This window comes from Toxorhynchites rutilus, chromosome 1 (genome assembly GCF_029784135.1).
Source record: "Toxorhynchites rutilus septentrionalis strain SRP chromosome 1, ASM2978413v1, whole genome shotgun sequence".
In the NCBI taxonomy this organism is placed as follows: Eukaryota; Metazoa; Arthropoda; class Insecta; order Diptera; family Culicidae; genus Toxorhynchites; species Toxorhynchites rutilus.
In genome coordinates this window covers 6194633-6208448 of record NC_073744.1, presented here as the reverse complement: position 1 = coordinate 6208448, position 13816 = coordinate 6194633, and the positions used below count along the sequence as shown (strand labels likewise).

The 13816-nt window shown below is 36.4% G+C and overlaps 1 protein-coding gene across 1 annotated transcript in view; it reads left to right on the top strand.

Moving 5' to 3' along the window:
• The first annotated feature begins 623 nt into the window (after positions 1 to 623).
• The window catches only part of LOC129778079 (matrix metalloproteinase-2-like), a 34030-nt gene continuing 20837 nt past the window's right edge, over positions 624 to 13816 (top strand). The window contains exons 1-2 of the mRNA XM_055784744.1: positions 624 to 941; positions 1018 to 1170. Of these exons, the coding sequence (XP_055640719.1) occupies positions 756 to 941; positions 1018 to 1170 (339 nt within the window). The 5' untranslated portion in view covers positions 624 to 755. The remainder of the gene's footprint in view (positions 942 to 1017; positions 1171 to 13816) is intronic.

Here is a 13816-nt window from a genome sequence, read left to right as displayed (position 1 = left end):
GTTGCTGCTGGATGGACAACATTTCTTCGAATTGAGATGGGGGGATAAATTGTGAAGAGCTTTAGGTGATAATGAAAAGTCAGTCGGTTGAATGCTAAACTGTACGGAACTTTTTCTAGCACCACAGATACTTTTAGTCGGAGCCTTGGAGAACATAAAGCCGGATTGAGAAACTTGTGACACTAACAGTGTTTCAACAAAATCCGTTAATGTAAAATCTTTAATCCCCATGAAATACGTCGATCACGCAAGATTTGTCGCTATTGCTTCAACCAGAGATCTTCATCGCTTGGGTGAATAAAATACCCACACTGTCGCAGGCAGGCTGACGAGAGCGAAAGTTTGCGACGCGGCCACAGATCAGGATGACAGTCTCGGCTTGCTGCGTTTCATCGCGTTTGTTTACGATAGATCGCCAGCAGTACATTGTTATTGTTGATGTCGAGTTGCGTCGGCTTTGCGATAAGAACCGCCACACGATCCCGTTACGAGAGTGAATATTTTTTGCCTTAATTACCCATCGCAAACTAAGAAATAAAGGGAGAAAGAAAAACAAATGTTGGCAATTTCTCTCGGGCTGCAGCACCCCGAGACCGTAATTAGCAACGAATCGAGGGGATCCCATTTCAGTCGTATTATGCTTCTGGAGGGAAAAAGATTCCCAAACGGCGCGAGCGAAAAATCAAACAAACAAAAACAAAAAAGTGTGTTCATTCGTTCGAAGATAGAGTGCGCGCGATAGTGGTGAATCTCGAATGACATCCACTAAAATGCGGTCGTCAACCGTTTTCGCAAACCGGGCCAAGCGGCGACGAAAAGCCGTCGCTAGGGCAATTATTGTTGTTGTTTTGATTATGGGCAACCCTGGGGCGCTCCTTGGGGCGCCAGCGCGGAACCATGTGGACATCGTTACGGCGAGTCAGGTTCCCACGAAAGATATGGTGGGTGTTTCGGTTTTTTTCTTCGTTGATTATTTCCATCGAATCGTTTGACAGCATGGTTACCTCGTTATGATAGTTTGATTTCATGCGACGCTATGGTTACTTGGATAAGGGTCCCAGCGAAGCTGAAGCGCTTTATAGTGAGGATGCCATCGTGTTGGCAATTAAAAATGTTCAACGGTTTGGGGCTCTTCCAGAAACGGGTGAATTGGACCAGCGAACGATTCAGGTTTGTATGATGTTGCATACCGAGCGAATGTTGTGAGTTTTATCAATGTGATTCAAAATTAATCAGAAAAGGGTCCTCATATCATATTCATTCATATGAGATGCATAGGATAAAAGAAATGAATGAATTATTCCACTCTCTTTCGTCTCATTTGCTCATTCATGTATGATGATGAAAATCCATGTAAACAGACAGTGTTCACCTTGAATTTTTTGAGAGTTCTTCCTAATGGAAACGTAATCCAAATGAAACTTGGTGAAGTTTTTTTTTAAGATAAACTAGCTGACCCGGTAAAATTCGTCCCGCTCAAAATTGATTTATTGATATGAATTCTTTCCAACATTCACAAACATTTCTTACTAAGCGAACGTTCGTGGATTCAAACGTTGAACTCTTTATCGATTGATAACCCTTTGACCATTTACAATTTCCTTTTTCTATAAATTTCCTAGTTTTTGAATGGCCTTAACGTTCCCAATGGAACTTTTGCCATCTCAACGTATGTATTAACTTGCATGTAACTTAGTTGAGATTTCTTAAGCCAAATAACACGTCTTGAATGTATTCTGAGTGGCAAGTTTAAGAATACGCGTAACCACAGTGCAAATCGGAAAAATTTCGTTGACGAAAAATACCCCGGTCAGAACGGGAATCGAACTCGAACACCCGGCATGATAATGTGTAACGCCACGGGTGCTACAAAATTCCTAATACAGGTCGGACTCGATTATATATAGTCGACCATTTTTTTTCAACAATTATTTTCAAATCCTATACATAATCGAATCTCAAGAAAACATTTTTTTCATTAATGTATGAATGTCAAACATTAATAGAAAAATAGCTTTTTCGTGATTCGATTATGTATTGGATTCGAAAATTAACGTTGAAAGTGAAATTGCGATTATATATAATCGAGTCCGACCTGTATTGATTTTTTTTTGTCTCTCCGGATAATCGAATCCTCCGGATAATCGAGTCAAAACAATTTTTTTTATTTGTTTTCGTTTTTTGAAAATAAAAGAGGAATTTGATGTTTATCATCATCGATCATATTTGAGGCGAACCAGCCCAGGAAGCTGAAAGCCTCTCAAATAAAGAATAAAAAAACGATCATATGTGATGTAAAAAATCCTCCTACACATATGTTCGAATTTCAACAATGACAGAGTTACAGAACTTTTTTTCTGTTTCGGACTCTGTTGCTTCAAACTGGCTCTACATTAAAAAGTACGCTACGGAAGACAATTCTGGTGCTTTCATTTGAAAGGTGAGAGAATTTAGTACAGGATATAGTAGTGGAACAACTAAATTAGTGAATTTTAATAACATTTTGGAAGTGAAACACCTAAAAGTTAATAATTTTTAATGTGTTATTATTAATTTTATCCTAAAAATTTATATTAAACTAGATTGTTTCTATCAATTAAAATGAACTTCTTTAACCGCTCCACAATTTGTTCTTTGACGCACAACTTCTATCTTTCGTAATTTGGCTTCAATATCGATATAAACAATTCCTGGTGAAAATTCAAGCCTTCGCCTTAACGGTTACATTTCTTCATGAAATAAGCCATATTTGAAATATAAAAAAAAATATTTCCAAACTGAATAGAATCGAGTCTAAAATTGTATATAATCGAATGACATCTAATCGAGTCTGTATATAATCGAGTCCGACCTGTACTCTGCCGTAATTTTGCAAAGTGACGCAAGCGCCCGAGGGAAGAATTTTCAGTACGAGGCTTTTCTTAAAATTGCATGTATAATCAGCATACGTGTACACTACAAAAATCTGATCTGTACAAAATGTGTACACTAGATGAAAAAACATTGCCGTTGGCTTGATTTTTGAAAAAAATCAGTTTTATTTGAGTAAAATTACCAGCGCCAGTTTTTTGTGGAAACAGCGAATTTAAAATCGCTGTTTCCACTACCTATTGGCGTTGATCCATCAAAGCATGCGAGAATCTGTCTCCAACTATGTTTGCACACAACCAGTCAAATTTCTTTCGCGTTTTCCAAGTTTTACCTAAATATAAGTGAGTGAAACGATATGGAGCTAATTCGTGAGTACGATAGCACTAGTGATAGTGAATCTGAAGAATGAAGCACTTTTTGAGATCCGAAGAAAGCCACTTTGCAAGCGCCAGGAAGCTCATCAGCAGTATGTAGAACGTAGAAAACTATCACGGGCCGTAATAGCTGTTGACTGTTTCTGTGATTTGAAGTGCTCTTCACACATTTGAAAAGGCAGAAGATTTGAAATCGATGAAATTTATTGGAACATATCTTTGGATAAAAAAAGATCGTTCATACTGGAACACAGCTCTCGTCATGATATAAAACGTAGACGTGTTGAACGTGGTTCTGGATTCAAGCGGACGTATACGTATGCTTTTAGGCTGACCGATGAAAGGGATTCTGTCTATCCGGTATGCTTGAAATTCTTTCTAAACACATTAGGATATCAATCGAACAGCAAGTAAGTTACAGAATACGTTTATTATTTGTAACTAAAATTGTCAATATTTCATAATGTGTAATTTATTCTAGCAATTTAATATATAGAACACATAAATCAACCAACAAGGTGCTGCCTGTGAATAATCACAATTTAAGGAAGGTTCCATTGAAACCTCTTGCACAAGCTGTACAGGAAGATATACTGTCCTACAATCCAACCATTTCACACTACAGAAGAGAGCACGCGCCGAATGTCCGTTACTTACCGTCGGATCTAACATGTAAGAAAATGCATTAACTATTCATAGTCCGGCGTGAAGATAAGTCTCTAAAAGGATGCAGTTATTCATATTACAATAAGATACTATCGGATATGAAAATTCACTTCACCAAACTTGGTCATGAGCTCTGTGAAAAGTGTCGAGTAGCAGAAATTCATTTGAAAACGACTGGTCATCGAAAGCAGAACCACGAAGGGATTGAGTTTCGCAACGAAGTTTCAATGGCCAACGACAAAAGTGATGAGAATGAAAATCATCTTGAGCAAGCTGAAAGTAACTGTAGTTTCGAATTCGTCTCAGCTGCACCAGAAGTGAATGATGAGAAATGTGCTGAATGCATTGCTTGGTTAAAACACCGTGATGCAGCTATCACATCGCGACATGAATATGAAAAAGATAAAACACTTGCTGAAGGTCTTAAAGTTTCCGTGGATATGCAGAAGGTTTGAATTTTTTTATATTTTTCAAGTTAATTAATACCTATATCTTTCCTTCGATCTAAAATAGGTAATTCAGTTGCCAAGAATGGAGCGATTTAAGGATGTCATTTTTGCCAGGAGAATTGTTGCCATGAATGAAACATTTGCACCACTAGCAGGAGGAAAGAATGGAGCAGTCCATGCTATGTTATGGAACGAAACCATAAGCGGAAAGTCATCAGATTTGATGAGTGTTTTCTCAAAACATCTGATTTTGAATGGTTCCACGAAAAGGGTTCTATACTGGTTAGACAATTGTTCTAGCCAGAACAAGAATTGGAACCTTTTCATTCACATGATTCTGTTAGTCAATTCTTCACTCGTGAACACTGAAGAAATAACGTTCAAATACTTACAATCAGGACACACTTTCATGTCTGCTGACGCGTTTCATGCCGCCGTTGAGCGAAGTATGAGGAAACATCAGAACGGAGAGCTCTACACATTTTCCGACTTTGTTACGTGCGTCGAGCAGGCTAATGTAGTTGAGAAGCCGATCGTAACAATAATGAACTACACCGATTTTTTCCAAAACAAAATACAATTAAAGCCATCCGCATTAAAACACATGAAGCAGCGTCCCAAATTATCTGATGTAAAACATATACAGTTCACGCGAGGATGCTTTGAGTTTTGCTACAAGATACGTTTTGATGGAGAATTTAAGAGAGTGCAACTGTTCACCAAAACTCAGCTGAAAGAAGTGAAGAAACCGTCATTTACCCTCCAATCAACACTAAGCTTCAATTCTTCCGAAAGAGGAATTGCGCAGTCGAGGAAAGAAAATATCGTCAAGAAGCTTTGTCCCTTGATGCCTGAGCAAAAACGACACTTCTGGGGAGACCTCACGATCAACAATAACACTGATGACGATTAATTATTTAGTTACAATAAAGATTGTAATGTGCAATATGATAACAGAAATACATCTCAATCTAGGATAAAATATTCCTTTAAGCTGACTTTCATTTTATGAACTTGGATATTGAACGAGATTTTAAAATAAAGATTCAAAATGCGTGGTTTACAGTTCTGATAGAAGATGGTTATTATAAATGTAGCACTGCGTGGGAATGGACTGTTTTCCATTAAAACATTAAAAGTGGTTTCTTACAAGAGAGAAGAGATGTGACTCTCATTATACTAAACGTCCATTATGGAATATGTTGCTGTGTGGAATTTACTGTCTCAGCTCGTTTATTCTATGCCATCAAATCAGATAAAAAATAACATCGCATAACAATCAGCTTGATCTAATCATAGTGGAAATTGGCGCTTGCGCCGCCTCATAATGGAAATGGCGCCACTTCGTTTTCAAGCTTTTACGGGGTCATTTTTCCACATTTCTGCAAAATTTCGCGGTTCATTGAAAGTATTTTGTATTCTTTATCGATCTATAACAAAAAACGAAAAACGTCAACCTTGGCGCTTGCGTAACTTTGCGAAATTACGGCAGTACTGTATTCTATTAGTCAAATCATTTCATTTGATACCAATATTGAGGGGATTGCAAAAAATACATAGTCGACCATTTTGTGGCGGCAACCTTTTCGAATTTATGTTGTTCATAGCGGCGGCCAAATTGAATTTTTCAAGATCATGGAATACGTAGTTTTATAATGACAGTAGAGTTAAATGTATGTTACAAATTTCAGATCAATCATTCAACAGAAACGGGGTCAATTTTCTATTAATGTGGGACAACCCAACACACATTCAAACATACATAGCAACAGGTCAAGCTGAATGGAACCATTCAAAAAGTTGTTTAGGGACTGCGGCCATCTTGAAATTGGATTTTTCATTATCTGCTATGTTTTACTAGTCGAGAACTTTGTTTTGATACATTTTTGGGCATTTTTCTTAAATAACTGTGTTCCACTAGTCAAGCCTTTTCATTTGATACCCATATTGATGGGGTTCTGAAAAAATATTAAATCCGCCATTCTGTAGTGGCCGCCATCTTGGATTTGCATTTCTATAAATAACTGTGTTCTACTAGTCAAGCCCTTTCGTTTGATACCCATATTGATGGGGTTCTGAGAAAATAGGTAATCCGCCATTTTGTAGTGGCCGCCATCTTGGATTTGCATTTTTCATAAATAACTGCATTCTACTAGTCAAGCCCTTTCTTTTGATACCCATATTAGCTATTCAATATAGAATTACTATACAAATTATTCAAAATTTCCGGAAATCGAAAATTAAATACTCCGGATAATCGAATCTAAAATTCCGGAAAATCGAATCCCGGATAATCGAGTCTCCGGATAATCGAGTCCGACCTGTACTTCTATCAAAACTCGTCGATGTAATATAAAATTATTTTAAGACACAATTTTCGTTCAAGATTCTTTAATTACTTGCAAATAACATGTGTTTCCGTCACATGGAATTCATGTTTGATACAGAAAATATGATAAAATAAAGACAGCTCAAATTGGACGATTCCTTCCACGAGTTTTGCGCTTACCAATACATAGGGGAAAAGGGGGGAATTTGGACCACCTAAGCAAATCGCCTAATATTTCCAAACCAATACGGTCTGAATAAAAAATGTCACATTGTATACTACACTTGTTTTCTCTCAATCAATAATGTTTAATCATTATATCAAGCTTTAAACTACCAAATATATCATAAAATAAAAGAGATGATTTTTTTTTAAATTTGATACGGGGTGATTTGGTCCAGTGTGTGTTTCATCGAAAAAAAAACATATTTATGTTTATGTAAAATATTTTGGAATAATGTTACAATTAGTAACAGTGTTCTGGGATCGATACCAGGTGTCTTTGCCATATTCCAGACCAGAAAAATTGGATTGAGACCATCTCTAATTCTGTATGGATTTTTTCGCTGTTGTTCGAGCATTTTCAAACACTTTCGATGCTTGGTCAAAGAAAATCCGTTTTTGATGGCCTGCGTTGCTCTTTTAAGCTCATCCTTCTTCCAACGTTGTCTGCCCATCCCCTTTTTGTAATTCAGCCGCATCTGGAATCAAAGAAAAACCTCAAATCTGTAGGACCAATTCACCCCACAAAAACGTGTCCATGTCACCCCACACAACATGCAAAAATTTTAATGCAATTAATTTCATTTATGGTTATCAAACTTACAGTTTCGCTGCATCAAAATTGTTCCTTTTTTGTAGGCGTACAGAACTTTACTGCACAACACACGAAAAGTTTGTTTAATCAGCGGGAAAAACCTTAAAACTACGATCGGAAAATTCACATCTTTCGATAATCAAAGTGCTTACCGTGCTCATGCTACCATTTCTCGAATTCGATTCGATTCCACCTCTCGAATTTTACGAAAGTTTTTTTTTACATTAGTTACATAAGGTTCATTAATGAAAGATGACATTATAAAAGTCAAAGAAGGGTTGTGTCCGAGACACGACCGCATGGTTGACGTAGGATTCCGTTAGGCTATCTGTTGATTTTGGATATGTTTGAAGAATTAAACTCTTTGTTAATGATTTGGTGGCCCCGAAAAGGGCTGTTTTGTTGGATATTGTTTGTTCACTCCATCAGTGTTTACAACCGAGTGATGATGACAGAATGATGGTAATTAGTCGTTAGATGGTGCGTTTAGAAGATGCCGAAGTGGAATGAGATATGATGAAAACCGCCCTCTGTGACCCTAGACAAGATGCCTCCTGTGTTATGTATGGATGAAATAAAGAAACAAAACTCATCAATGTTATAATTACCAATACCGAACACAACTATCAATTTTTCTCATCAGTAAAGACATTTTACTTTAATAGAGAGAAAACATATTTGAAATGGAAAAGATAATTTTCTTTTAAAATTTTTACTTTCTGTGTGTTTATTCAACCCAATACGAATTTTAATTGGACTAACAACTAATATTATATGCAGAGCATATGGGAAATCATTTTTTCGAAAATTTCTTCACTTTTCCAACTTTTCTCGCAGTATGAACTTTCCTTGGGAACACACCTTGGTTTTTATTTATTTTTGAAAATTGAAATAAACCGTTTCATATATCAAGTCATTTTTGACACAATTGCTACCATATACAATTTTACACTTACACTTGTGTTAAATTTTACACAAAACACGATCGGTCATTGATATGAAATTTCACAAAGCAACCAAAATTGAAGTTCCAAATTTAAATTTAATTCGCTAGAATTGATCGTTCCACTCACCTTACTTGCAATATAAAAATGCCCCCGACTTGCATATATTTGCAATGCCGATTTCCCCTGGGCACCTAGGTTTTGATGTCTCTGTTAGGGAACACATTTCGGTGGGAACAAAAGCTCCTCCTACTTTCATGTATTTACAATGCTGATTTCCCTCGGGCAGCGCTTGGTTTTGATGTCTCTGTTAGGGAACCACCGCATGCGTCGTCAATTTCGACCAGTCAGAAGTGGGTATTTCCGTTAGGATAGGGGTTGAGATTTTTCAATTATTCGATGGTTGGTTCCATGACATATATTATTTTATTCAATATAAATAAAAATTTATGGAGTGCCGAAATCGATTGACGCAAAAATCGCATCAGTCCATCATTAAATGACTGAGCAGTAAGCGTTTGAAATTGGACAATTTTTACGATGCTCTCCATTTTCGATTTTCAATTTGTACCCCAATATATTTCCGAAAGACGTAATCCTACGTCAAAAAATCCAAGTTGAGGCGTACTTTGATAATGGGGTGGTCCAAATCACCCCGTATGTCCAACTCACCCCGTGTTACCCTACATTCCATTTTTATTTATATAAATAGAAGATATGGAAGATATATGCGTTTTTTCACCTGAAAATCGATTTCCACTTTGGAACAAAGATCAATTTTGTTAGCACAAACATCAAATGGACTAACAACGCTTATCACAATGTTATTGTAGTAGAACATATGGGAATTCAATTTTCCGAATATTCTCATTTTTGGTTGGATTATGTGTTCCATTTGTATGGGACAAACATCCCCCCCTCCTCTTTTTTTTCAGAGGTCCCGACCCGTATTTTTCAATGTTTTCATTAGGGTGCCCATTTCCGTTTTAGGGTGATCCAAAAAATCAACTTCTTCACCTTTTTTTCCAAGAATAACTTTTTTTTTTGAAAATCCAAACTTTTGAACCACTGGACCGATTCAGATGATGGACATATCAAATTGAAACCAATGAGCTAGTCTGTGTTGAAAGAAGACTAGCTAACTAGCTTACTACTGATTATTAATGTGTTGTAAATGTGTTTGGATATTTTAATGATCTATAAATTTAATCGAATGTGATCAATGAAGAAAGAACAAATGAAATGATTCGTACGAAATTTTATATGATGTTTCTTGATTCAATGTATTTCGTTAACATAACTGACATTCTTAATATCCTGAGTTTTAATTGTAAAGACAGAAAATAAACATTTTTTTGTCGTAAAGTAGAAAAATGAAATAAAGAAAATCAATATACGCGATTCCCGTTTTCTAGACTGACGACTTAGTTTATGACTGCTGGATACCGTTGGGGAACCAACGCTATGCCAGACCGCTTCATTGGAGCTGATATACCGGCCAATTTGGAACCGCATTGTTCCGTCGTTGTCGTTCAATCGAGGAGTATTCACATCGGTATTTTAAATTTGGAACACAGTCATATTGCAGTCAAAGTCAATCGGTCAAACGCTTTGTACACATTGCATGGCGCAAGGCGATAAAATTTTGCATCGCCGCATAGGCCTTGAGTCATGCTTGTGGTATCAGTTTCGAACAATCACTCATATTCCGGAATCCGATTGGTTTGAAACTCGATCGGATTTCACGATTCGATCGAAATTCTACTCTCTATCAGATTGACAATACAGGGGAACTTCGTTATAACGTACACATTTTTAAAGTCCGAAGGAATAATTTTTTGAATATTTTTTTCTGAAAGAGCATTAAATTCTCTGTATTTTGATACTCAAACTTGTTTTGTGCCTCTAACCAATCCCGAAGTACAACTGTTTTTTGTGATTCCGGATTCTAAATGAATCAAACCTTAATCAACAGTACGAAGGGAAACATCATGGAAAAGTTGAATTCGTCTTCTAGTTGAATTTAATCATTAACCTTACTGAAACAGCAACAAAATAAAGTAATATAAGCTACGTTTCTGAGCTCTTTATTATGCTTCGATATAACGTACAATTTTGAAAGTAAAATGTACGTTATATCGAAGTTACCCTGTACATGTTAAAATTTGAATGAAAATTATTATTCGATGTTATTTGAATATTTAGAACACATTGTCCTGTCCCTAACTGAAGTTTTTTTCTAAAAATTTCCTTGCATTTCCTCCAAAACTTTATCCACGCTCAATATTACTGCGCAAATGTATGTACAGTATGATGGAAGGATGTCCACAAACGAACAATTTTATTGCGCAACAGTTGGATTTGTGCAATGAAATTGAATGTGTGAAGATCATATTGAAGGTTGTACAAAATAATCTCCATAGATTATTCCATGTTCTCCAACGTTGCCAAATAACTTTTTTTTTTAGATACAATATATTGTACAATTTTTCAGTAGCAGAAATACACATTCAATTCTAATGCACAACCTCATGTATGGCGCAATTATATTGCACGTGTATTGGCCACTTAAGAGACAATGTTCGTTCAATTTTTCCCTACTTGCATAGAATGTGTTACGTTTCTACACAGAACACATATTTGATACTTTGATATTTATACTTTTTGTTTTAAAAGCGTGTTTATTGCACCCGAATATCCATTACAATCTTTACTTCACAGAAATGGAAGAATGCGAAATTGCGATCCGTTCGGGTAATTCTGACTCGATCGAATTCCATTATACGGATGAGTAGTTGACATCTGAAATATCCGAGGCAATCCCACTATCGATTTCCTCATGGCGTATTTTGTCGACTACTGAACAAAAAATGTGTGTAGCGAGGATCTTCCATCCAACTGAATACATCCAACAATATGTGTGTTTTGACCCGACCGGACTTCATTCACACCCGCGCTGTAATGTGACAATGCATTGCGTTTGGGCCTGGCAATAGTAAATGCTGTATCGGCTTGCTCATGATAGCGTCTCGCATAAGAATGTATTCTTCCTCGCGTCGTTTTTGTTGATTGTGTCGTAGCCATCGCAGCTATTCGCTCTGTATACATGTCGACCATAAATTGTTGGCACAGTACCCGACATCATAGAATGGCGTTGTCCTGACCATGTCGAATCATCATGTGATATACATAAAAATCCATCGAACCCACTCTTTTGTTTGTTTCGTGTCCTTTAATCGCATGTTCATAAATATTAATTCAAAATGAGTAACGATGTTCATAATGAATGAAGTATCTGTTGAAACACTTCTGGCTTGCACTATAGTGTATAAAACGTCGTTTGAAATGCCTAGGGCCTCAGCTAACTCGCGTAACTTCACTTTACGACCGTTCGAAACGAGTCGATGCACTTGTTTTACGTTTTACGTTGGAAGGCGAGGTGCATCTGCGATGCTTGTACGGCCCATGTATCTAGGACACGACCGCATATTTTCGACGTAGAACTACGCAATTATATTATTATTTTACAATGCATCAAAATTCTTGTAATAGATTATGTTCTTCGTTACAAATAAATTTTATGAACGTTCTTTTACATTTGATATGATGTCTAGGTCTGCCAAAATATGTAAACGGAAAAATTGTCAAACGATCATTGTATTTTACATCTCCCTCTGAAATTATTGCACATCTCAAGTTTACTTAGTTCTCGAACCGCGGATCCATTTCAGATACCTATGGTATCTGAAATGACGATTTTCCCAGGCTTCTCAGTTTAAAAGTACGTTTTAGGGAAACATATTCCGGTCTGCACAACGCCAAGCGAGTACCAAAGTATTCAACACCAAAAAATACACCCGACTTGCATGTATTTGCAAAGCGGATTCCCCCAGGTACATTAATGTTGAAGTCCGTGTTAGGGAAACACAGCTCGGTGGGAACAAAAATACCCCCGATTTGCACGTATATTTGCAGAGCGGATTTCAACAGGTACATCGATTTTGAAGTCTGTGTTGGGGAAACCGTAAATTGGGCCAATCAAAACTGGGCAGTTATGGCGTATAAATAACGATTGACATTTTACAGTTATTCAATTGTTCATCTAATGAAAAATAACATTTTTTTAATTGTGATAGACGCGTATAAATATTTCCTATTAAATTATGCAAACATCTTTCCGATCTGTTAAGAAATGTTCGAGTTATAAGCATTCGAAATACGGGTAGGGTTAGCACGCAAATCAGCAGAACAAATGTATAGGAAAAAAGGGAGTTCTTCCAGTTTTCATGAATTTAAACCGTTTAGATATTAGCGAATTGTAATGTATAGTAGGGTAAATGATCTTGGTTTGTCCAATTTGGGGTGTTTTTACGCAACTAGTAAATGCAAATAGATTTTTCTTCATGAAAATCACACATAATCGATACGAGTTTGGGTTTGTTGAAAAGCCCCAAGTCTCTAGTTGCTAATACTACCATAAGGTGTTGAAATTATTCAAATTTTTATGTTTTTTTAACGATTTTCCTTAAAGAAGAATTATGCTCATGGTTTGACCACCTCTGATCATGGTTTGCCCAAAAAAATGATCATGGTTTGTCCGGTTTTAGAAATCTTCATTTTTTAATGAAAACATTCGAATTCACAATTAGATGTTGCATTTATCATTGCTTGAGTTTACTGTCATCATATTGATTCATTCATAATTTAGGCTTTCTTCAGAATATTGCCTTTTCTTGGGCATTTTAGAAGTGTTCACCTCAACACAATCAACACAGAAAAACCATACTTCTGCTATGCACGAAGCACACCATAAACAAACTGCAGCGCGCCAAGCGGTTGCCATAGAAATCATGTGGACAAAACAACATTATTGAATTGGACAACTCATGATCAGAATTGAGTTCATCAAAATGCGTTAATTTAATGGTTTAGCTATGTAAATCCGATACAAATGGTGAGCAAGCATGATGTTTACAATATTTATAAGTGTTGTAATCCAGAAAAGGTCTGAATACGTGCCAAATAATCATCTGGTGATCGATTAAAAGTTAGCTCGAATGAGGGGCGCATTGACACAAATAGAAGGTGTGTTTTATAATCCTTTAAAACATGTGATTTCGTAAAAATATACTATCAAACTACTATAAATCATGTAAAAGGCAATTTCATTTATATGTTTCGAAACATTCGAAGGCCTTATTTGACACAGGAGCGCTGAATTAGAGCATTCAAAAAAGTGGGCAAACCATGATCACATTTTCGACTGGACAAACCAAGATCATTTACCCTATATCAAACAAATCTTAGAGAATTTCCGATTCGATTGGTATGTAAATCATGAGAATTCGTTCACAGTGAAAATAGTT